This window comes from Oryzias latipes, chromosome 20 (genome assembly GCF_002234675.1).
Source record: "Oryzias latipes chromosome 20, ASM223467v1".
Taxonomy (NCBI): Eukaryota; Metazoa; Chordata; class Actinopteri; order Beloniformes; family Adrianichthyidae; genus Oryzias; species Oryzias latipes.
Window position 1 is genome coordinate 12,039,643 of NC_019878.2, and position 26,975 is coordinate 12,066,617.

At 38.0% G+C, this 26,975-nt stretch overlaps 1 protein-coding gene across 2 annotated transcripts in view; it reads right to left on the bottom strand.

The window, feature by feature from the left end:
* The window catches only part of mmp16 (matrix metallopeptidase 16), a 72,476-nt gene that overhangs the window by 43,139 nt on the left and 2,362 nt on the right, over positions 1 to 26,975 (bottom strand). The window contains exons 2-5 of one of the 2 annotated variants that reach the window (XM_023949881.1): positions 9,925 to 10,073; positions 8,929 to 8,943; positions 8,640 to 8,762; positions 2,649 to 2,953 (exon numbers count right to left, since the gene is read on the bottom strand). In XM_023949881.1, the coding sequence (XP_023805649.1) occupies positions 2,649 to 2,953; positions 8,640 to 8,762; positions 8,929 to 8,943; positions 9,925 to 10,073 (592 nt within the window). 2 annotated transcript variants of the gene reach the window in all.

Sequence of the window (26,975 nt, forward strand, 5' to 3'; positions counted from 1 at the left end):
CAAAATTGACATATTTTTTAAGAAAAAAAACAGCAGAAATGCAGTTCTAGTCAACTGGAAAGAGCTAATAATAAGTAATTATAAGCCAATTGGTCTGAAACTCTTCAGGTGCGTCTAAAAATAAAGAAGAAAGGCTTTGAAATGGGTCTCAAGGGAGCAACTGTGTCTGCTTATTAATCTGGGAGGTTTTATCATAATATTTTCAAACTATTACAAACTTGTCCTACAACAGTCATGGAAATTCTCAAGAATAAAAACTTCAAAACCGAAGCCAATCTGTCCAAGAGAGAATGCCACACAGAAGGTTAATCTTAAGGCCCGTACACACCGGGACAAATATTCGCCAGGCGTTATTCGCCAGCGTTTTTCGCCACGTGTTTTGTGTTCACACCCAGGGGATTTTCGCTGACGATGAGCCGAGCGAACATGCAATTTCATTCCCTGACATTAGATGGCGCTTAATGTAAAACAGAAATACTCCTGTACACAAGGTGGCGCTGCGCAACTTTAAGCTAAGTCTGCTCTGAAACTTTGCCAGAGTACTAAAAAGAGCATCAGACTTGCATATAAACTGGGGTGAGAAAAGTATCTCTTAATATACACCTAATACATAGATATTTATAAAATAAATTCAATAAGTTTGGTTCTCTTAATATATTTCCTGAAAGTGCATTGAAATACTAACACTTTGCCTCAGACTTCAAACAAAAGAGTCAAAAAAATGTAAATAGAAATACAAAGGCAGAAATGAAAGATCTTCGACAGGAAAAATGTCCACGAAAAAAAGTCATTGCTGGAAATTATGAGATATTTTTTAAGAGCAAATTCTAAACTATATTCAAACTGAACACATTTGGTCCACTTGAAGTGAACCAGAGTTTGTTTACCCCGATAACACGGAACTGATTTTCAGTCTGAACACACCAGACGTTCCCATGATGTTTATACTTGCGTACAATTGTCTGAACAGATGAACGTGGCACCTTCGTGCATCTCGAAATTGCAACCAAAGATGAACCAGACTTGTGCAAATCCACAATTGTCTTCCTAATATCTTGACTGATTTCTTTTAATTGTCCCATGATGCGTTATAAACCAGCAAGTGTGTTTCAAATGTACCTTAATATATAACCTCAGGTGTGAACTCAAATGCTGTAATTAAATGTAAAATGTAAATGACATCATCATTCTGACATTTAACAAATAGAAATAATTTAGTCAATTGTATTTAACCTACAAGAGGAAAAGTTTACTTTTATTTCATGTCTGATGGTTAGAAAAAAAAAAGCCTATGTATGTTTTTATGTGGTGTATGTAAACTTCTGGTTTCAACTGTATATGTCATAACTACGTATCAGCGTACCTTCTTAACTGTCCTATTGTCAGTAACCGCCCAGCAGCTGGTCTCCATTGGACTAAAGCAGCAGAAAAAAGTGTTGAGCCTGTGGTTGATAAAGGGGTTTAAAGTTGGTCAGCAAAATATAAAAGTTGAATGAACTACCACGAGAAGGACTGTAAAGTGTAAAGTGCAGGACTTCTATAATTTCTGTCTATAGTTGCTTTGCCCCACCCTCGTGATTCCTGACCATTAAGTGAAGAGATTTTTATTCATGTGGTTTTCTTTACTAGCTTTGGTTCGAATCAGGAAAGGCCGCAAGAGAGCTTGATACGGACCAAACTAAGCAGACTGGGTCCAGAACAAACGGCTTTCCCAGTTTGAATACACCCCTGGATTCACACTGGATGTCTGAACCATTGATGTTAGATCACATATCACAGAATCACTATGATGGGATGGAACACATGTTGCATCGTTCTGACCCAGTAATTCGGAGTGATATAATGAAAGGAGTGCTGGTGAGATGAAATATTAAAGGAGGTTTGGGGGGGGAAAAACAATAAATTAAATGATTATTTTTGTATATCAAATACCCCCAGACACGTCATACTTCCAGTTAGCTCCAGCGTTCATGGTCTTTGAATTGCCGCTTACATAATTAACATAATTCCAATGGATTCTAAAGCTAAAAAACGGCACTTTGCATTGATTTGCAAACACTTTACAGTAGTAAAGTTTTCACAAAATGAACGTAAACCAAATGATTCTGACACAGTGAGAATTGGTTGCTTTTCTTTGCATCAGAATCCGTTGGAATGACATTAATTGCGTAAATGGCTGAAGAGTTATGGTAGATCAAAGAACATGTTGTTTGCCGTAGCCGGCGACAGTTCTGGTGCTAAAGGGTTAAAAGTCTGTGCATTCCTTGATGGTTGCATTTGTTCCAGAATCTTCATGCATGCACACCAGCAGGGATCTGCTGGACTTCAATTCCACATAAAAAAGAATCAACACAGAGACTCTATGGACTCAACAGAATGACCTCTTTCTCAGCAGCCTGACAGGCCGGTACACAGATAAGACACAAGCCTGAGGTCAGCACAGAGTTAGAGCTGATACCTTTAGCTTGAGAAGAGAGATATCTGCTTTCAGAGGGGAAGTACATAGTACATCAGTACATCAGAGTTAAACCAGAAATTAGATCAGTTGACCAGGAGAACCGAAATCCAGATTGCATCTTCCTGCCACACCTTCCTCTCAGGTTTTGCACATTTTTCTAGTGACTGATTTCACCTCCAGAAGTGCCTACCGTCATGGTTTGGGTTGCCCAGTGTCCACGGCTCGTCCGAGTCAAAGTGCGTGTCTCCTCCTATTCCCGGCCCTGGAAAGTAGGCATGGGCGAGAAAGCCGCCCTCGCCGTCAAAGGGTGAGCTGTCGCCATGGAAACCCGAAGCAAAGATGATGGTGATGTCCACATCTTTCTTGGTCCTCTGTAGCTCGTTGTAGGGAACCGCCTCGAAGCGCAGCGGCGTCACCTTTTGCCAAACGTCAAAAGCTCTCCGTATGGCGTCATGGGTTTTCTCATCACCCACCTTGGGCGTGACGTTTTTTAGGCTGAGAAGACACGAGAAAAAACATAAAATAAAGTCTCCAGACACTAACAGCAATGGTTTTAAATAAATTTCATCTGGTGACGATGATCAGTGTCAAAAGTAGTTTAATTTAAGCAAATAAACAAGAACGCTTTTGCTAGATAATTTCAAAAAAAATAAAAAAATAAAAAAACCTTTTGCTGTTTTTCCAGCCTGAGGCTATTTTAGGCTCATCCTGCACGCCAACAGAGAGCTAAACGAAAGCATTTGTGAGCGAGAAAACAGCTGGGTCCTCCCCTGCTGGCTTTAAGTTGCTGCAGGTGTGCAGAGGATGGGACAATTTCCTGCCCCTAGAATTTATTTTCTAATTAAGGATTATCAACAGCCCACTGCCTGCTGAGAGCTAGTCTTATTCGGGCAATCAGGAACAGCTTTCTGCTTTTTATCCGCTCCGGAAATATCTCAATGTTGTGTTTTCTAGTGTTCTGAGAATTCAAGAAAAAAAAAAAAAAAGAAGTAGCAGTTTCCATTATCCCATTTCAGCACCTATTTGTCCTATAAGCTACAGCAGCAAAAGAGGACCATTGCTGAGATGATGGCCAACAAGTGTAAAATGTGGACAACAGAGCTGCAAACATTTCTTTTTGGTCTTTGAGTTAATTATTTAATATTCTTTACTCTTTCCAGATGTCATCTTTATTCCATGATTCCATCTCTTTGCTTTTTTTCCATTAACACTTCAGAAAGCTTTTGTGTGGCCGTCCAGCTTTCATTTCTCACAACAGGATCAAACATAACCATAAAGGCCGTGTGACGGAACGCACATTTAAGTCCTCCTCGTATTTTACCCTGCATGTGCGCTCACCTACATTTTGGTGTCAAGCTCAGAGAATGAGGTTTGCTTCTCTTCTACTGCTGGTCATTTTGCAGTATTTTCCTTTTCTCTCCACTCCTATGATATATTCAAATCCGATTTTTAGTTGTACATCTGAATTTTCTTTAGTATATTATACTCATACAAACACACAACAAATACATTTATAACTAAGGTACATTTCTATGACAAGAAATGTATTATTTTTAGACTTGAGTTTTTGCTTCAAAGAACAAGTTTCTTTTAACAAGATTCCTTCATGCTTTATTTTTTAACTTATAACTCTACTTATAGTATCAGCATCAATAAGAAAGATAATTTAGCTGACGTATATTACCATGTGCTGGAGGAAATAGGCTTATTTTGGTTTTTGCTGAAGTATCATATAAGAATCATATAAGTCGCACTGGAGTACAAGTTGCTTTTTTGAGAGACGTTTATTTAAGAAAATACAGGAACAAGAAATAACATTTCATCTCGAAAGGCAAATCATAATAAGGAAATAAATAACAAGAATAGACTGAATATCTGCACGTTTAACTACTGTAACACATTGATACTTATTTAGCTTCATGAAACAATTATGACATATGAACAATTTAGCTAAGCATAGCATAAAGAACATGCTAACAAGTCAACTAAACTCTTTATATCATTTTAAATGACTAAATCTGTTGAATTCTTCATCCTCTGTGCTGATAAGGAACAATTTCGCCAAGCCCAGCGTAAGATTGAGCGGCGCTTCTTCTTCTGCATAGCTGTCAGTAGTAGACATAGATATACACACCTACAGTGCCCTCTAGTGGCTGTTGCCATTTATTAAAAAATACAATAAAATAAAATAACAGATGCAAATCGCTTCTGATTATAAGTCACATTCGTGGCCAAACTATGCAAAACTGTGACTTATACTGCAAAAACTATGGTTAACATTTTTTGCATTCTCTACACTTGCAAGTCTGATTAAATATCTGATTAGAGAAACAACCCGTCACAGGTCACTTCTTAACCAGTCTTTCAAACTGTAAAAATTCAGAGCTTTATCTTTCTTTTATAACTGTAGAACCTGAGAAAGGAACTTTCAAAGCCTGAACTGTGTTTGAGGGTCAGTTTAATGGAAATTTGACTGAGAATCGGTCATTGAGTGAGCAAATCCTCTCTACATGATTACCACTTTCTGGTTCCTTAACCCTTTAGCATACTTTGACATACTGTAGCCCATTGATCGGTCACAAGATCAAAGTGAATCAGCTGATTCTGATGCTTAAAAAAGTGGCTTTTCATGTTGGCTTTGCAATGATATGAAACACGTGCAAAGTGTTATTAAGGCACGAGGCTGTTCTTTTTTGCTAAGACAGCACTAGCTTGTTTACGTCGTTTGCTTAAACAATTACAGTTTCAGTAATTTAAAAAAATGTCAACACTGAAGCTAAAATGCTGATGATGAAAATGAAATAATGAAAAAATGCTGGGAAACGGTCCAACACAGGTTCTAAAGGACATAAATGACTTTGCAGGGACAAAAATTAAACAGCAGCACCTCCATGTTTCTCCATAAACATATGTCCTTGTCCTGCTCAGTCTAACAGACCATCCTAGATATTATTTGAGCCATTTTCACAATGTCCTTTATAAATGTCCCATTTTACAGATGAAGCCTGATAGAACAGGAAATAAAGAGAAAAGCACATGTGCGGAGCAGCCGCAAAAAAGCTAAAGCCAGCTTTCTCTGAGGCTATAACAGATATTAAAGTCAATCTTGAGAAGTGATAATGATTCCGGATGCATCCTGTGTGCTGTAATAGTACCTGCATGCCGGGAGAACAGTAGGGAAGAAAAAGTTAATTAGTGCCTCCACACAGCAAGAACTGTGGCCTAATGGAAATGAAATCCACACCTGGGGCGGTCATGCATTTGTCATGCTTTCCAAATGCCAGCATTGTCATTTAAAATTATTTTAGAGGCTTAGATGTTTTTTTTAAAATAGATCACCAACGATTACTTAATTTTTGGATATTAGGGTGAGAATCATTGTTGGTGTTAATATTTACGGTTAAAAAATTTTGCATATTTGCTAATGTGAGGTTCAAATGAAAGGACTTTAAATCATGAGGCTGCAGTTTACCGTACCACTTTGCGATCTAAAATGAGAGAAGTGGAAGACTCGAGTGGTTCGTTTTCCGTCGGACCAATCAGAGTTGAAAAGAAGCAGCTGCATGCACATCCGACAGCTGACTGAAGGCCAAACACTCATCCATGTGCAACACAACCACATGCGAGTTCACCCATTCAAAATGTTCCAAACGGCATTACATAACCCTAATCTGTCAGAAACAACCCTTTGCCTTCCACCGGGGTTTTCCTCTCGTCTTTTCCCTTTTTCTCTCTCTCTCTGCAGCTGCATCTCCTCCCTCTAATGCTCTCTTTCCCCTTTCATTTCCACCTATCTACTCTTCCCGTCCTCATCAGGTCTACTCATTTGCTTTCTTTTGTAGCCGTGCCATCACAGATGCACGGCGCATTCACAGACTAAATTTAAACTCAATCCCAGAGGAGTTTTGCAGAAAGAAAAATGCACAGCTACAAATCTAGGCAGTTGTGTCATCACTGATATACGGTTTTGCTGCAGGTCAGCGACTTATATATTATATTTAGCCTGTAATACTGCTTATACATTTATTCCCAAAGCAGAAAGAGACAAAACAAGCTTTGTTTTGACAGTTTATAGCATGAAACATGGAGCTGGGAAACAGCAAACCTAAAACACCAATAAAACATGGAAGAATTTGGCCGCCATTCATCACTAAATCAAAGGAGTTATAGTCTATGAGCAGAGCATGTTGTTCTAAACATCAGACGTCATTAGTGTGGATGAATTATAACAATGATGGAGAGATATCTGGTACATTTTTCTTTTATTTGATGTATGTATTAGGGGTGGGCTTTATTAAAAAAAGATGAAACTTTTCCTGAGAAAATTTTAATTTATCAAATCCATGAACCCATTTTCTATTTAGGACTTTTCTTGTATTTATTTTCTAGGCAACAACATGGCTTTTCTGTTAGTTGGTATTGTGTTTTAGTAGTGAATCAACAAGTTTAAAAGAAAAAAGAATTAAAGGGGTCAAAAAAAGTAAAGAATTATAACTAGAACTAATAGTTTCCTTCTTTTGAATCTGTGCTTTCAAAGCTAAGGACCAGTGGCGGTTCTACACTAACTTACTCCCTGGGCGAGTAACCCCACCAGCGCCCCCCCCGCGCACACATACAAAATTTGACAACATCCTGTTGTGTTCCCTATCTTCTATTTAGCCATTTTACTCAAAAAATGCATGAATTTTCTAGACTCGTATTACAGGGGGGTCAAACTCAGTCACACAGGGGCCTAAGTTAAAAACACGCTTAAGGTTTTGAGCCGAAGAAGATAAAGATTTACTGAACTACACACTAAAGCTAAACTTTTAAACCTTTTACACTGAACTTTTTGAACATAAATATGAATAAAAACAGGAACATTAATCCAGAATAACTCAAGTTAAACCTTAAATAACTTGTAATATTTTGTTCTCCATTTAAATATATTCTGTCAAAATTATACAAATATGAACGTGCTGCAGGACAAAAAACAAAGAAAGCCTGGAAATATTAATAAGAAATTACAAATCAAATAATTCCGGTTTTTTTGCTCTTTCATCATTTTTTAGAGCATTTTTTTTAGAGCTGGACTCCTGCTTCATTTTTAGCAATAATTTCTTAATGTGTGACGTCCTGTGTGTGTCTTTGTGAAACATAACAGAGGGATTAGATCTAAAAAATAAAACTTATTGTGATTAATATGTTTAGGTCTTATAAAACATTAAAGACTAAATCTTAGAACTCATCAGTGGGATTACTCCAAAAATATTTGGCATTTCCCTAAATTTGTGCAACACCAACAGTAGAAATCCTCCAAAAAAACTCAATCCATAAAAAATGGTCTGCGCTCATCCCCCCTCCCCCTCCCTCTGACACACGCGGCTCCGTCTCTATGACGGGAGGCGCAGCTGCGGCCCAGAGTTGATTGTCAGATAGAAAAAGACTCCCAATCACCTGTTAGTGTGATTCAGCCAGCCACCGCGAGTTGCGCTCCCCTCTCGAGTTTTTTGACTTATGTTCGAAAGACTACCGCAAAGAGGTGTGGCCGCAAGCGTCTTGTAGCAGAGGGCGGTGGTCACGTGCGCATCGGGTCTGCTGTGTCGGAGCAAAGAATTGTGGGAAATAATCTCCATTGCCTGCCTGCTTTTTTCGAAATTGGGTTGAGCACGGATGTTTGTTCTGCCTAATTCCTTTTCATGTGCCTGTTTTACGTTGTTTCACTCTGAGGTATTCTATTTTTTTTTTTTTTGCACCATAAGTTTGAAGAGGAAATAGGAGGAAGACATTCTTAATAGGTCTGATGTGTTAAAATAAAAGCATTAAGTGTCGGCTGCTGAAGCAATTTCAAATTAAAAGCTCCAAGCTTCCTCTTTGAATTCAGTATGTAGCACATTATGTATAACGCATCAGGCACGGCAAATGCCGCCCCCTAAGACGTGCCGCCCTGGGCGACCGCCCACATCGCCCGTATCAAAACCCGCCACTGCTCAGGACACCCTACTTTATTGTTGCATTGAGACAATCATCTTGACACAAAGACACAGAAATGCATCAGAAGGGAGAAGATGATATCAATCAAAGCTTCCAACAATTTAGAAGAAAATGTAAATGCATTTAAAAAAAGATGAGATCAAACACAGAAAGAGAATCAGAGGTGAAGAATGAAACAAAGTCCAAAGGTGAGTTGAAATCATCTTACCTGTATGTGATATGTTTATGTTGCCACTTCTGGCCTGTGAGGGCGTACCGCCGTTTCCTGACACTGACTTTGGACGTACCGCCTATCTGGTCGGGAACACCACACCTGGGCTGCCTCATCCACCTACATGAGCAAGATGGAGCAACATGTGATACGAATCCATAACTGCTGACGGTAAAAACACAGCCAATCCTGATGTAGTTGTACTCTTAGAGAATAAAATAGATCTACAACACATTGCTGTTGTAAGTATTATGTATTTGTACCCATATAACAAGAAGCATCTCACCTTATGGTGTTATCGCTACGTCAACCAAGTGAAGCAGAAGGGAAAAGAGTAGACAAACTGTTAGCTTCTCACATTCCACTCTGGTTCAGCCCAGAGGTTGGACAGCTGTTAGTCCACATTCACACTGCTGGCCACCACACCTCTCTGTTACAGTTCAGTGACCAGTCTGAGCTCAGTTGCTATTTGCAGCATGGATGGCATTTCACCGTTGGTGTGGACAAATGTCAGTGAACACTGTTTTAATGCTCTGAACGTAAAAGAAAACATCCGGTCAGAACATCGCGGTTCAGGATGGGTCCTATCGGCTTCTACTGGCTTCAACGTGAATGATCTACTTGGTTTTATTAGTGCTGCTCTTAGAATAGTATGACTCCTAATGCCCTGCATAATTTAAGCTGCTTCTTTAATAATTCATAAGCCTCTGGTGGGTTTAACGTCATCAACACACCGTTAACACAGTTAGAGGGAGTCTTGCTTCCGCTGCACTGAGGTATGACTGATCGAACGAGGACTAACCGATCCCTGTCCCTCCTCATCCTTCCTCTCTGCTGAGCATTAAAGCTGAAGCGTTTTGCAGCCTTTGATCTGACATCAGAGATGGACTCTCTGCACAAGGTCCCTTTGATCAAATTAAAACGACTCACTTAATCTATGTCGTGACAACTTTATGTCTGGAAAAACACTCCGTTTGCTTTCAGAGTAAAAAAAAATTCCTCTTATCTTCTTAATCCCGAGGCCCTGACTAAATTCACACAATGTCTGCTGTTGTGTTCTTCAGTGTGCAAAAAGTGTGTTAACTTTACTAAGGAAAAAGCATCTAAACAACATCTAAAGCTCTTTCATTAAATAAATATATTTTATTCTTCACTGGATGTTAATAACATTTCACAAGACTATGTTTTCAGGTTTCAAGATTTAGTTCTTTTAGATTTTTACTTGTCATGAAATGAAGAAGCTTCTTTTGTGGCTTCTTTAAGGATTCAGTGTGTGACTCACTCTATGGTGTTGCTGTCCAGAGTTCCTGTGACATTTAGGCCGTAGCGGCGCTGCATGGCAGCAATAGCAGACTGCATGACTTTGGCAGAACGTAGCACTGCCATTCTGGGGTCTGCAGGAGGGAGGTAGCCATACATCTGGAGCCAAGCCTAAAGACAAGGAAATGGAAAAAAAAAAAAACATCAGTCACATGTTTAATCCTAAAGTCAAGACCCTAAAATAAAGAAATAGTCTCTGCAGTCAATCTGACTTTAGGTTAATGAAAAGGAGGTGGTAAGTAATTAACTTTTTACATTTATTTTTAGCAGAAAAATAAATTCAAAACTGTAAAAGCAGTTTTAGGAATGTTAAGCCAAAAAAAAAAAATTACTAGTGCCATACTGTTTTCATACCAGTTGTGATTCCAGCTGATTTCCTTCTAACATTTACAGGCTTGTGTTACTAGAAAAACGTGAAAATCATTTCTTAGAGAATGCAAGATTTATACACTTAAGAAAACAACACTAGTGATTTTTTTGGGGATAAGAATTCTAACAAGATTCTAAACAAGTCATGCAACATTTGGGAGTACACGATATCAGATCTGAAGGTCTCAGTGAGACACAAATTAGTTTCACACATTTCTAGCACTTTCGCACACAAGATTTGCCGTGTAAATGTTCACAAATGTTAGTCATACAAAACTGAGCCTTTGCAAATTATGAGAAGAAATAGAAAATGCACCACAAATATTTTTATATTAGCAACCTCAGCTCAGTTAGACACAACTATTATTTTCGAAATTATATAAATATTTTCAGCAAAAAATATATTTTGCAAAATACTTCAGAATATCAATATGTTAAAGAACAAGATCTTGTGTTTGAGCATTTCATGGCTCTTTTAGAATAATGTCAATACACTCATATATATGTATAAATATATTTTATATGAAATAAAGATGTATACTTTGAAAGAATGTCCCCTTTTGTTTGATGGCACAAGCCAACTATGATAACTAAACATAAATATTTTGCCTCTTACAAGTTGACCAGCGTTTTGCATTTATAGCAGTTATAGAGTGTTGTACTTTTTTGACAAGATTATTAGTTTATCAATTTTTCTTTTTAAATTGTAAAGCAGTGTTCACGTTGATCACGATTCGCATGTCCAGTTTCGATGTTAAGTTATACAGACGAAATCAGAGGTCCCTGCGGGGCGATTTGAGCGTCGGGAGCGGCAGACTGGCGGCAGTGCATATCGGTTGTCACGGCACTATTTAGGGCAGCGTGTTATGAGTTCAAGTCTTTCGTAACCAATCAGGGATTTAGCTTTTGTTCGTGACGTGTGGATGACGTGATCAGCGAGTGGAGTCCAAACCAACATGGAAGAGAATCTGATTGTTCTCCTGAACTTTATGATATTTTTCCAATTTGTATAGTGACAATCATAAAAAGGTCCTTTAATATTTCTTTTTTTCGTCCTCAGACAAGTGTGAGACAGCAAGATGACACAGTGGATCACAGAGAGACGGAAGTACTGCTGAAAGCGGCCATCATTCATACACAGCTCCTGCAGTAGATGGTGAACCCATGTAGCATTGAGGCTTAAAACCTTTGACAGTAGGTCCTCCAGTAACTCCTACTGATGCGTCAAGTATATGATTACATTTTTTGTAGCGAGCAGCGAATTTGACATGTATCGAAAGAGGCGTCCAACGTGATTTGACCCACGTATTGTGTTTGGTATGAATGTAGCATAATACAAATATATGACAAGTCATTTAATGCTACTTATTTCATCTCTTGTGATTTCTACCTTTAATGACCAGTACTTCATGTGAATCCACGTGTAAAGATAACTGCTTGAGAGCTGGGTGCATTGCTACAAAGAAGTCTGTAAAAGGTCAATCCAGAAATATATACACATTTCTACCTAAGACTGTCATCTGTTACTGAGGCGTTTATCTTTCCAGGAAAAGGTCTTGGTGTAATAGAGTTTTTAGTGTCCCATAAAATCCAGCCCAAGGGAATTGCACCTTAGATATTTATACTAGGCAGTAGAAGTAGGATCGGCTAGGCTTTCCCACTGAAGAGGCTTTAGGGATTTGGCTTGTCCCAGCATTGCTCTACTCTCATAGTCTTCATCATGAAAAATGTCAAAAAATCTCTGTCTGCTGCACTATGCAGCAGAGGTCCAACGAGCCAGCGCAGACAAACTTCCAGATTTTCCACTTGAAGTGTAGCAAAAGGAAAAAATCTCAACTATGGGTTAGGGAAAAATTGATTTGGCGATATATCTCAAAATCTCATGTGGAGATATTTGTATCAATATAAAATGCTATCAGGATGATATTTATTTAATTATTTATAGGCAACCTCTAGCGTCTAACTCTTGTATGCCACTTAAACCCCCAACCGCTAGTTGGCAGCACACAACACTCATCAGAGGATTGTTCCATTTAAGAACAAATATATTTTAAGTTACCAAGATAAAAGCACTATGAATTTATTTGGGTAAAAGCAACTTGTTTATGAGATACAGTTGCAGTATTTCGGTACATTACCACGATATGTATCGTATCGTGGGATGCGTATCGGAATACATATCCTATCGCCAACTCTTGCCAATTTACACCCCTAATCTCAACCCCACCACTCAGACTAAATAATAATAAGACCATTTTCCTCTTTGTTCAGCAGCTCTGTGCTGTGAAACCTGAGAGCTATTCATGTACACAATGCGTGGCGCTCCTTCTGTCATTGAGGCGACTGCTGCTCAGGATAACATACACACGGAGAATAGAATATAACAAACTGGGAGGGAAGGAACAGTAAAAAAAAAAAAAAAAAAAAACATTGCTTTGAAAAAGAAGCATATGCGTGTCAATTACGACAAATGAGCTTTATGTCAGGTGGCAAGTCCCAACCATGAGCACTTAAGAGACCCATTCAACAAATGTGTTCTACATTTCTAATTTTAGAATAAGCCTTTTTTAATTATGCTGCAGTTGCTTCTGCTTTTTTTTTTCTGGTTGGGTGAAAAACAACCCAATTACATACTTTATCCTTTTTTTATTTCCCACTGCAATCTAACAATAACAAGAAATCAGCACAATCCCAGGACATGATTAATCCACCCTCGTGCCTTGCAGTTGGTATTTAATGATATTCTGCTCTTAATTGTTTGTTTTCTGCAAATACATGATTGTATACAAACTGCAGTCTTGTCACTAAAACTTAACATGGTATTTCTTTCCATCAGTTGATGATTTTGAGCTTTTAATGTCAATGCAAAAATTCATTCGAGCCCAAATAATCCCCTTTAAAAATGATGGGTTCTATATATGGTACAAGATCTTTTTTTTTAGTGAATTGGATGTTGACTGACATTGATTTGGCTCTAAATGTCTGAGCTAATCCTCAATGTGATGCATTAAGTGAATGAATGGATGCTCTTCCTTCAGACTGTAATAGAACTTCATTAAGTATTTTCTATTTCCATCTCTACTGTAAATCAGCGAGTAGTTTCATTTTTATATCGAAGGCCGTCTGGGTGCAGTTCATTTTCTGTTCCTTGTCTGAGTAGCATCTTTATTATGCAGCCTTGTTCTTCCACCCCGCTGTGCCTAGTAAACTGCACCATCACAGAATAGAGGAACATTCATATATATGTGTATATATATATATATATATATATATATATATATATATATATATATATATATATATATATATATATACCTATGTTAGTCCTCTAAACCAGTTTGTAAGACGCAGACACAATAACTATTTAGCAGCATTTTTAGACATTGGTGTTTGGATTATTGATGCTTCTTTTGATGTGTTTCACTGAATAAAAAGACAAAAAAACAACTGAAATAATTAAAAAAAAAAAAAATCAAAGAAAACGTCTAGTGGTCAGGTCTTTTCACTAGTTACGAAAAACCAAATGAAAGAACAATATTATTATGTTCATGTTAGTGGTGCAATTTTTCATTCCCAGTTTTGGCAGCACTACACCGTAAAATAATACATTTTATTTGATTATTATTATCAAATCAAAGTTCAAATTGTGTCCCCACAGCCATAAATCCAAAAGATTTGAACAAAAATATATTCACATTTTACAAAACTGATACCTTGCATAAGAAATGTAACGGACGGACTAAGGTTATTGTGCACATTTTTTAGAAGAATATATGTTGTGTTTTATGTGGTCACCAGAAAGGTGATATTAGGCTTCTACACATTCTCACTTTCACTCATTGTATTTTTTAAGTTCATCCAACAAATGCATGCTTGTATGTCAAGGAGGTAATGAACAGGCATTATCCGCATCAGGTTCTGTGTTTACGCCAAGTTATTTTCAATGCCCATACAAGGCGATTCAGAACAGTATTAATTAAATGCTTGAACCATCAGTAACATACAAATAGCTTGGTTATTACCCTTTAGCATCAGAGTTTTAGCTTCATTGTTGACATTCTTTTTATTAGCATAACTCATCAACGGCTTAATCGCGTAATCCCAGCGGATTCTGAAGCAAATAAAAGTAGATTTGCGCCGATATGCAACACTTTACGAAAGTAATATGATGTAATGCGGTAATGTGCATCAGAATCAGTTGATTACCGTTGATCGCATAAACAGTCAACGAGATACGGTATGTCAAAGACTGTGTTATTAGGTGTCACTGGTGACATCTCAAGTATAGTGGTATCCTCAATCTATATCTTTGTTTTCATTGTAAAAACAATAAATAAAAAGACTGTAAACATCTGAAAAACAGCATAAAGAATATCCACACCACATTCACACCTTATCAAAATGTGGAACTATCACAGGAGGGGAACTTTTAAAATCCCACATGGTTAAAACTATTAAGCAAAAAGGGATTTTAGCATAACCATTGGAGATTTTGTTTCACTGTTAGCAGCCAAAAACAGTCGCTCAGCATAAACAGCGCATGTGGTGTAAAACCAGAGTTAATCATGGACTGTTTTATATCTGCAGTAAGCAAAGGCAGTAGGAGGAACCAAAGCAACTGCATTCTCGTGCTGTGCTATATAGCCACTGCTGGTTTACTGAGCTCTGAACCAAGACAGACATGACACAGCAGAAAAAATAGCCTTTTAATTTTGTTGCTACAAGGGATTTCACTCTTATCGCCTTATAAAAGTGGCTTGATAAATTTTGAAATGAAGCAAATACTCCACTAATAATTACTCAGATTACGACAATTCACGGGATAAGATTCAGGATAAACGTCAATGTTTGCTTTCCACAAATAAACTACACCGATACCATAAACTTCAGGAGTCCAAAAGTTTTCCTTTAACGGTTTGGGGTATTTTTCCTAATTTTCTTTACTCTCAGCTTTTATTTCACAGGTTGACTGGGGAAAGTGTTTACCTGAGATTTCAGAACCTCAGCCGTCAAAATAAACAGTAAAACAAAAACTCTGCCTCTCATTCTCCAGTTTAGATGGAACTTCCTAATAAAATAAAAATTGCTCACAAGCAATAAACAAAAAAACAAAAACAAAAACTTCAGAAAAATTCCCGTATTGTTATTGTTAAATATTTACATTCACCCTTAGTGAAATAAATATATCAAATACAAAGAAAATACTCCTCGCATTGCATGCAAAAAGCAATTTTTCAAGGTCTTCTAGTATTTTTTTCTAATGGTTTTCTTAGTTTTTTGTACACTAACAGTTTTTTTTATATTTACTAGTCGATTGATTATCTGAGTAAAGACATTAAAATAAATGACCTACTGCAGCCCTCCGGTTAAAAAAAAATCTAAAAAGACTCACTCTGATGAAAACAGTATTCTTGTGGCGTTTTTCTCATGATGGAGGAGGTATAGAAAGAAAATTAAGCTTAAAATTGCATTTATGAGCATTTCTCTATACAAATCATTGTGAATCAGGAGGAGATGAAAAAAAGCAGTTGGAAAAGAGCTTATCTGTGAATCTGGAAAATATGCTGGGCGGGTCACAAACTTCCTGCTTTAAAAAATAGTCACAAAGTGCTACAAAATTGTCCCAGTTGGTGTCCTGGCATACACTGATCAGACTATATAGAAATATCTGATATAATTTAAGATGATTAAAGTTTTGTGTAAATAAAAATTGTTAGATTTAATACAAATGCATCAAATTTGAAACTAATTTAAGAAGAGTTTTGATAAACGTCATTTTTGAATCATTGCTTAATTTTTTAAGCCATCAATCAAGAGCATTTGCTTTTAACTGTCTACTGAAGCCTGAGGATCCCACATCAGCTGATGGAAACATCATGATCTGCTTTAGGGTCCAAATCAACTTTACTGGCTTTTATACTGAAAATTCAGCAGCTATCTGCAGCAACATTGACATGCTGACAGCTACTAAATTACAGAGAAGAAATGACAGAAAAACAAAAAACCCTTCCCATAAAAAAGTGTGTTTCTTCTTCATCTGCCTTCATGCAGCCACTTCCAGTGGGAATGCCAGTCCGTGAAGTAAATGTCACAGTTGGAACGACGAGTCAAAATAAACAAATGACCAACTAAGATTACAAAGTCCAGAGAACCTTTGATGTTTTTGGTCTTTTTTTTACAGTTAAATAATGTCAAAAGCAGCAGATGGTAAAGCTCAAAGGGAATATTTAATTTCAGCATCGCTGATGCATGCACCGACTTCAATCAAATCCAAACCAACAACAAAAAGCTGCTGAACCTTTTAGCTTGCACGTCTCTACAGCATTAACTATAAGATACTCTCTGCTGCAGTTATCTTCAGTCCAGATCTCTTCACGCTTCCCTCCTAATGTCCACTTTCCCTTATCTCGTCCTGTAATCACATAAATTCTTCCCTCTTATCTCGTCTTCAGGCTTTTTGTTGTGAAGGAGCATCAGCCCGGTCCTGCAGCCTCCACCTCTGAAACGTCCCTGTTGCTTTGGCGATGGCAGAATTATTAAAGAGGCTACAGTTCAGGCATTGCACTGCAGATTAGCAGAAAACAACATAGTGGTGTTAGCTTTTCTCTGTCTCTCACATTGGACTGCTCTGTGACAGTCTGTGACAGCGGAGACAAATTTTCATTAAGTACATCCGTCTGATGGATTTGGCCTTTTTTTTAAATAAAAAAATGTATTCTTTTCCTACATTAAATGTAACTGTAATAGGGAAGTGTTATTAAATATGAACAGACTGTCTTCTAGCTTCTTCCATTTTTTAAATTGAATGCCATCTATGTTTCAGGATGCTTTGAGAAGTAACAAAAAAAAAAGGAAACATAGGATTTTTAAGTAAGTCAGTGTGGAAAATGTTTTGTTTCCAGACTGTGGTGCCCTTATCAGATCCAGAGATTTATTAGAAGAGAAACCCAAAAGGCGAGACTGCAGCTACGTCTGTCGCTCCGACATCAACAGGATATTGGATGGTGTTTGTGTTCCTAGCGGGAGGTTAGGGGTTGCTCTGAGTCTCGCATGAGAGAGGAAGAGACAGTGAAAGAAGGAGGTAGGATGTAAAGGGTGTTGCTGTCAGGGAAGGTTTTCTGTACAACACTGGAGTGAAACAGTCTGATAGCACAGAAGATGAAAAGAGTAGAAGGGGCCAGCAGTGATTTCAATGAAAATGTCTTTATTTTGGCACCAGGCAGGAGATAAACACTCCAAGCGCCACATTTATTCCGCCTTAGTGTACAATATAATCAAAACGTGTTGTCTGATTGAGATATTTGTTCTAAATGAGTGCAAACACAGAACACGTACCATATTTTTCAGACTATAAGTCCCTCCAAAGTGTAAGGGTGTATTCAGAGTGGGAAAACCGTTTGGCCCGGACACAGTTGTGTCCAGCAAACCAAATGTGTAAAAAAAAAAATAATAATAATAAAAATAAATCACATTCAAGTCGCACTTTTAGGAAAAATTAATTTCAACAAATACGGAACAAGATCACACATTTCATCTTAAAATAGAAATATTAATAATGGAATAGATAACAACAATAGACTGAATATATGCAAGCTTCAGTACTGTAACACACAGATGCTCATTTAGCTTCAAGAAACATGGGAGAAAAATGAATCAAAACACGGCTTTATGGTTGATTTTGTAAGGAAATAACATTATAAAATGCCAAAAATTTGATTTTGCATCATAAAGGCCCATTCAAAAAAAAAAATCTCATATTAGTCGCCAGAGTGTAGGGCTGCACAATATGAGGAAAGTCACAGTTCCCAGTAACCCATGAGCTCATACATTGACACACTCATGACAGCTCCGTTGCTACACAAGACGCCAACCTGTAACTGCCAGGAGCAATGTGGTTTTCAGTGTCTTTCCCAATGGTACTTGGACCTTTCCGCTCTACCACTGCACCACAGTCGCCTAACTGATTGTGAATTAGTTTTTAACCTTACAGACTGGGAATCCTGACAATGTTGAATTTAAAGAGCACACAATAACCCTTGGTGTACCTCACTTCTATTTTGCTCGTCTGCCTTCATCTTTTAAGCGAACCAATTGAGAACTGACGTGCATGTGAGCCCTGATCAGTAGGTGTGCAAAAACGGATCCGCCATTGGTTTGCATTGGGCTGATTTAATGCCAGTTTTTTCCACTCTGCAATTGTTGCCACCCAAATCATGTATGACCTAAATGAACCCCAACCTCACCCCAATAGGTCCAAAATGGTCAACAGGTGTTGAAACACGTCTAAGGTAGCGGCTCTAGAATTGAAGATTTACCAATCACCTCTTACTCCACAATGTCAACAGAGTTTTCATCTTACCTAAAAATGAAATGATTTCTATAATCATAAAAACAATGCTAAGTTTTATATACAAGCATAAAGAGGCAGGGTACAAGCAAAACAAAGTTTCAAAACCAGACTGTGCGTATGTTTCTGTTGTGATGTCGGGCCGTTTTGCGTTAAGAATGTATAAAGGGCAGCTTGATTGTGAATATCCGATGAACTGACTTTACTACAGTTCTTTTCGTCTTTACAAGTAAAACGTCGAAATGTTCCCTCACGGTCAGAATCCATGGTTTTAGGTGAACTAGGGTTCACTTGGTTGGTCTGAACCAGAGTTAAAAAGGGCTTTCCAAGCTGTTCAACTAAAGAGCAATATCATATCATAGCAATGTACCCTGTCAATTATAGGTTTTCTTTCGTGACTCAAAACGTAAATACTGTACAAGTAATAGTTAAAAATGAATTAAGAACTCTATTTATTTCTAAGAGTGCAGATTAAGTTAGGAGACAGGAGTCCCGTATAATTCATTCCATTGCTTCAATTTCCGTCAGTAGACTCTCCATTTTGCTATAATCCCAAACAAAAAAAGTAGTTTTAACAATGATCTTGCTGAATCAGGAGGATGCCTTTTCTCCTTTTCAACCTCTTATCTGCCCTCACCTCTTTCTGTTTTGTCTCTTCATTCCCACTTTCTTCTGCCTTCCTCCCTTACTATTGATTTACTCTTTCACGTCATGATCTATGGTTGTTGGTATTCTGCTAATGCAAGGATTCCTGAGAGCAGGAGGCTACAGCTCAGCAGCCCCCTTTATTCAACAAGACAGAAAATTCCCCCCATCCTTTCTCTGCAAACGGATAACAGGGAGCTTGTAAGCATAGGCGGTGGTATTTAATAGAGCTGCGACTTGGGCTTCTTGCTAGTGGAGTAACAGTGCTGGATTTGGTGCCCATTCTTTACAGAGTAAGGATAGAGGGTTGGAAATGGAAAACAACAGGACTATTCTGGACAAAGTCAGGTTAAAAATGCATGAGAGACGTTGTATATAAAAACGTCATAAATTTCTAATGAAAATATATTGAGAGCACGTTTTTGTCTGTAGTTCTGTGTACTGGATAAAACCACGTTTTTACTTACAGGTTGATAGATGCTTCATTCATTCATTTATCTGCTCGTTTGAAACAGTCGAGCATTGATACACCATTTAAAATGAATAAGTCATTTATGTGGAACTTGTTATGAGGACTTTTGAAGGAGTTCCTCAGAGGAGAAAGTATCAAAATGAGGTAAAACTTCCCCCAGAAGTTGAGGCACTGTTAAAATGAGAGGATAAGGCATCCGCCAGCTGCTCTTACTGAAGGTTGAAATCGTTGAAATAGATCAAAGTCTATTTTCTGAGTTTTCCACATTCAAGTTTCCATTGAAGAGGATTTCCATTACACCTTGGATGCAAAAAATAGTAAATGAGTACAAATTTGGCCCTTGATCTTTCACCCAAAACCCTCTGTACCAGAAAATGTCATTTACGTCGGCCAACAGACAACGAAAAGTACAGGCTACTTGTTGAAACATCTGTCTTTATCACCACCACTCAAAGGAGGGGCACTTATGTGAAATTGCACATCTTTGGAAAAATGTGCAACTTCCTGCCACTCTGAGACTTTTCCACACAAAATTTAAATGCGAAAAACATTCTTGAGAGTATACCAAGTTAGGAGTTGGAAATACAATCCAAGTAACATTTGAAAGGTGGCACACTGCCACTGAATCGAAGTCATCATGTCTCCAGAGCACCTCTCAGAACCACCTGGCTAGTTGGCTTCTACCTGATGAGCAAAGGATCGACCAATTAAGTCATGAGTGCCGCAAAAAAGCTAACTGCTAGGGTGACAGGATCACTTTGTTATAGCTGTGGATGCCTGAACAGCATGGCAGCTTACAGACAGCATGTGGCAGCTACTGATGTTGACGTTTGAGACTGCTCAGCTGATAGGAGCCCAGTCCCCTCAGATTACAGAGACAGCGGCCACTTGTGCAGCAGATCACATGCACATAAATTGTTTATTGTCATTTGAGAAGGCGAGTCTGGCTTCAGTCATAAGGGAGAGGGAACCCACAAGGAGACGGAGGAGATTGTGTGACCCCTGTTGATTCCTTTGTCAAAAATTATAAATCAGCAAAATAATTTATCTAACAGTCCCTGAAACATACACAACAAAATGTAATTTAAAAAAAGGTATGCAGCTTACTTAATTCTTACTAAATTTGGAATCAAAGAGCAAGTACCAAAGGGAAGCTGTGACAATAGGTTGTGACAGAAAGCAATAACTCAGTTTTACAGTTTTAAGCACTATTTCCATTAGATTAGCCTTAGCTAGTAGCCTTTGCAAATTTTGATGTCAATGATCTTAGACCTAAGCGTTCTGCAGTGCATGTATTTGTACATTAAAGAAAGTGTATTCTCTTTGTGCTCTGTGTTTTCCGCTGTTTCTCATCATTTCTCAGAATTAACAGCCCAGGGCAGAAATCCTGCCAAAAATCACACTTTGAAGTCCTTTTTTCTCAATTAGATTCACAAGAAGGTCCCAGTGCACCTCAGGAGACGCCACCACTGTGATTGTACTTCGTCCTCTTTGCCATCCTGTCTTCTACACATCAAAGCTACCTGGTCAGAAACAAGGAAAGCACCTCCGGCATTGACCCAACTATACAAACCGCTCCACCACATGCACCTTTGACCAACTATCCCTGCCACTATCGTGAAATTATGATTTGCTACTCTCACAGAGGGGTCACACAACACATATGTGATTTTTAATCGTCTAATATTTCACAAGCACAAAAATTTCACCTTTCCTTAGCTAGTTTTGTCATGTAAAAGTTGTTCATTTTTTCACTACTTGCAGTTTGGTTTTGTTTGGATACGACTGAGACAGTTACAGTAAGCCATAAGGTACTTGTGTGCCAGATAGTGTTGACAGACAGGAACGTTGCTTGAAGGCTTCCAACTGCCAATGAGTTCTTTTACTTCAGGCCAGTAGTCATCACACAAGGCTGCTGGAGATATTTAAAACCCCTCGGCTCTTTATTCTGCTCATCTAATCAGTGAGGGTTTTAGGTACACCCGGGAATGCTGACAGAATACAATTAGCTCCCTGCTAGGACAGAAAATCAGCAGTGGGAAAGTCTTGCTTGGAGTCGGGTTTTTTTTTTTTAAAGCTGACAATGACCACAAAAATACAGAAAACAAAATCCCTTTTCTTGAATAATCCCAGCTGCCACATCTCAGTAGATTGGCCAGAAACACTGTTGTTTTTGAGCCTCTTTATCCATGAAAGGTTTTTTGTTTTTTTTATACAGCAAACATAACCTGAAATAAAATATCTACATTTATCTAGATGATTTAAAGAAGACACCTGACAAAATGAATCATCTGTGAGACCCAAACACAGGTGATTTGTGGGAACGTGTTCCCGCCTTCTTGGTGCTGCCTGTCACTTCCGACCATCCTGAATTATTCATCAATTACACACTGAACCACTGGCGATTGTGCCAGGGTCGTCAAGGCAACCACTGCCTTTCCAGCCTACACCGACAACTGCGAACCCACACACATAAATCCCAACTGCTGAGCTTGAATTTGTACTGTGAAATTTGTAACTGGCTGACTTTTAATGATATCCAAACTTATCAACTGAACTTTACGACCCCGATGCAATGTGATTATTGCTGCGTATTTCCCTGCTTCGCCCACACAAGCACAGACGCATCGTATGCACAGCGTGTCCACTATATCAGTGGCCCCATTAGGATGAAATGTCACAAAAATGTCACCCAAAAATGTCAGAGTGTAATCACACATACTAAACAGCAGCTAAAACTGGGATAATCTTTGAAGGGTATTAAGCTTTTAAAAGATGGAAAATGACAACAAGGTGTCTTTGTTATGGCACTAATCAACTGCTATAAGATGCAAATCCTAAAACACAAAATCCTAGATAAGTCTTAATCTTCTATTAATTTTAGGTTATAAAGCAATGCTTTCATTTGAACGTGCCTCACAAAATCGAAATGGAATAATAGAGTGAAAACATGCGTGCAGATTTGTCCCTGAGATTTCTGTCAAAAGCCTAATTGACAGCGTTAGACACAAGGCCCCACTGGCACCATCTAATGTTGCAGCTGTCAGTCACATTTAAGATTTAGCAGCTCAGTAAGCTGTGACCAAAGATATGCCTCAGAAAGGTGTCGACCATCTGTTCCCACACTGAAAGAAAGACTTAGAACAATGCATACCAGCAACAAGCGGCTTTTGCAAAAAGTCGGCTTTGTGTTTGATGATGAATCATTCAGGTCTGTGCAAGTGTTGCTTAAATTTTTCACGACAGGGTTGAGCAGACTGACACGGACACCCCGATTGCTTGAAAAACGGCTCCATCACCAAAGCCAAATGATGAAAAGAATGGAATATGTATATGTGTCTGTGTTTGTGGTTTCTCATTTCATATCATAGCTTGATGAAAAAAAAAAAAAAGAGGGTGACACCGTACCGATACCGATGCAAAAACAATCATGTGTGCGCCTGGATGCACTCATGACACCAGAGGTGGTCTCATGTACACAAAGTATACTGTATCTGGAAGGGAGAAATTGCTGCAGGAAAAAGAGCCCCGACAATCTAATATGTAGGCCACTGCTGAAGATAAAGAGTCTAAAATGTTACGGAAGTAAAAAAGATTAACAGACTGCACTTTAATACAAATAAAAGCCCAATCTAACCCATGATTTATGGAACACAGAAGCAATTACAATTATATTTTTATGTATGCTGTTCTGGGAAAAAGCCCCAGTTGCAGAGGAAGTGATTTATTTTCAATTTAAGTTGAGAAGCTAATGTTGAGGAGCCAATGTCGCCTCTGATAACCACCATGCTGGAGGGGAGAAAGGTAAACTTATTTGGGCAAGATATGTATAAAGTATACCAATTGGTTCCCAAGTAATTTCTGGGAAAATGCGGAGAAAAAACACAGAGTGAGCAAGTGCTTAGTATTAAACCAAGCATGCAGTCTCTTTTAGTCTAATTATCTACTGTGAGGTTCCACTGCAGCCTGACTTTAAAGGTCTAGTGGCCTGCAAGATTGTGGCTCCCAGCACAAAAAGCTTCAAGGCCCAAAAACAGCACATATTTATGCACTATTTGCTCTCCATTATTCAGATGCCACTCAGGGGGCTGAGCATGCCAACTAGTAACATGAGCTGACACATGGATGACGCCCCGCTGTTCCTCACGTTGAGACAACAGCACTGTAGTTTCTGCTGGAGAGCTTTGCAGTATTATGCTGATGAAAACAGCTTCACTGGTTTTAGTGGCATGAGATTAACCCAAACACTACTGATCCCAAGTACTGCCACACAACAACCAGGCCACTAGACATTTGGTTCTTCAGTTTAGAAGGGAAAAAAAAGGCAAAACTGAATGTTTTTTCTTTTGTAATATAAAAATAGACTGAGATCCATTTTAGATTAGATTTCATACAACAAAACAAAGTCTCAGGTTGGGGAGTTAGGGAAAAGGCTATGCGCTAATAAACGAGACCAACTTGTTTAATCATACAAGTATGTTGCAAAAACTGGGTTGTTATGAAGAAGAAAGAATAGCTTATTGTAAGGAGCACTGAATGTATGGTCTATTTTCGAACTTATGTCATATAAGGTGCACCACACTATAAGGCACATAAAGCAAGACAAAAGAGTCAGAGATAAGTCCATCAGTCAGGCTTTATTAAATGTATTAACAGAAATCTTGAACTTGATTGTTATACGCTACAGGTTAGAAGTGTTAATCATATTCACAATATCTGTAACTCCCAACCTTGTTTGAAAACACGTAGAACAGACTGATAAACTAAAAAACAAACATTACTGTGACAATGCTAACTCCAAACTTTTCTAGTAACACTACAAAAAAGGGTTCGACTCTGCTACATGTTAGCTGCGTTAGCGTATCCATAACACCCAACCAAACAGTCTGACAGAGCGCTGTGCACCTCTCAAAATTGCTTCATCAGTAAACACACCCAGAATTAATCCATATATAAAGTGCTCTGGATTACAAGGCAAATTAATGTGCCTTATAGTGCCAAAAATAACGGTAAATTACGTGTGATGGTGATTAGCCTAAATAATAGAGTATTCACACAACAATATTAGCACAATAACATTTAAATCAGTTTAGATGAAAATCTGCAAAAATAAAGAATTCTAGTATACGTTGGTATCATGCTAGCAGACCTAGGTTTTATTGCTGTTACTGTTAAAATTACACTGCAGATATATCAGAGAATATTAGTAATGTTCCATGAACCGTCCGATTGTATTTTGTAAACTGTCTAGCAGTTTTACAGTTATTCACCATGTTTGTTTTAAAGCTTGATCTAGCGAAATCTCAGAAAATCTCGACGAGAGTAGTGTTAGGTAAAGGAAAAGCATAAAAGATCAATCTCTACTTTTATTATTGACTTATTAAGGTTGGCTCTATTCAGATTGATTACTCGATTTTATCAACCCAGCCCTATGTAAAACATATTAATCTGATTTCCTAAATGTTTGTTTTATTTGCCATTATTTAACATTCATCAATATTCTTAGAAACATTTAGTCCTAAAGGGGTTTTGTGTATCTTGTTAAGTTCTCATCCCAATTTCCAAATTGAAAAAATAAAAACTGCAGGCTGAATAAGACCATTAACCCTCCTTTTTATCCTTAAAGACAAACAGTACAGACCAAAAGTTTGGACACATCTTCTTATTCATTTGAATGAGCAGGTGTGTCCAAACTTTTGGTATATATTTTCTAAATATTTCATCAAAACAATCACTGGCAGCACATAATGACTTACAATCACCAGCTATGAGTACATATGACCTAAACCATTAAATCACTCATCGATTCCTCCCTCAGTCGAGACTGCAATTTTGCACCGCCTTTGTCATAAAGCAGATTATCTCTGACTAAGCAACTTCACTTTGTCCCTGGTGAGCAGAGGTGGGATTCAAGCACTCCGCTACTGAGAGCGAGGCACTGCACCTGATGTCTCCATGACTGAATGCAATGCAGTGTTTCCATCATGCTGTGCAGCTGGACGTAATTACAAAAGTAAGCTTCAAATGCAACAAATCCTCAATACAAAAAAAAAAAAGAGAATGTAAGACGCAAACAGCTGTGGCTGACATTATATCAGCAAGTTATAAAAACACAAATATTGGAATACTCAAAGATTAAACCATTAAGTCAATCTAACCCAAATGAAACAGTCTGTAGTGAACTATTCAAACTGCGAAGCATCAAACTGTGCCATAAATTGAAAACCTCCAAAAGAGCAATGAGAGGAATAACTTAGGGATATTTCTGTGTTTGTGGCACTAAGTGAAGAAATGATGCAATATTCATTGAGATTCTCCTAAACTGTCTGACCTGTCAAACCTGAACAGGAAAAAGAGATTAAAACTCCATTAACTCTCTTTTATGCAGCAGTCGGAGTCGCGTGGAAGAGGAGGATAAAAATAGCTCCTGAGAGCTCGACTACTCACACGGCCCACCTACAAAACCTGAACGAGCTCTTAAAAAAAAGACAACAACAAAAAAACGTATAATTCCTAAATAAGTTCAATGTCAGTTAAAAAAAAAAGATATTTTGGGGGAAAAAAGGAAAAAACCCAGAGAAGACTTGTTCTTCAAATAAATATCACTTTCTGTCAGTGATGAGATGAGATCCGATGAGGCAGATAGATTTACCAAAATTTCTCTTCTATAAAGGCGCACTTAAGGGCCCTAATTTTTTATTTATTTTTTTTAATGATTGTGCTTTATAATATGGACTGCCTTATATATGGATTAATATATGTATTAATGATGTTGAAGCAGATTATGAAAAGTACAAAGTGCTCTGTCAAGACTGTTTTTGCACGAGTTCCAAACAAGTTTGGGTGTTATTGTAAATATGCCAATGCAGCTAAAATGTAGCGGTGTCGAACAGAGTTTTTTAACGTGTTACTAACAAGGTAGCGAGTTAGCGCAGTCACAGTAACAATTGTTTAAGCGGTGTCAGACCTTTTATACGTGTTGCAAACAAGGTTGGGAGTTACAAGTAAAGTGAATACGCTAACGCGGTTAACGCTTCTAACGTAGCTAATGTGTAGTGTGTTACTAACAAGTTCTAGATTACTGTTAACGAAGTTTATAAAGCCTGACATGTGGACATATCTGACTTTTTTTTTCTCGCTTAATAAGCCTTATAGTTCAGTGCGCCTTATATATGACAAT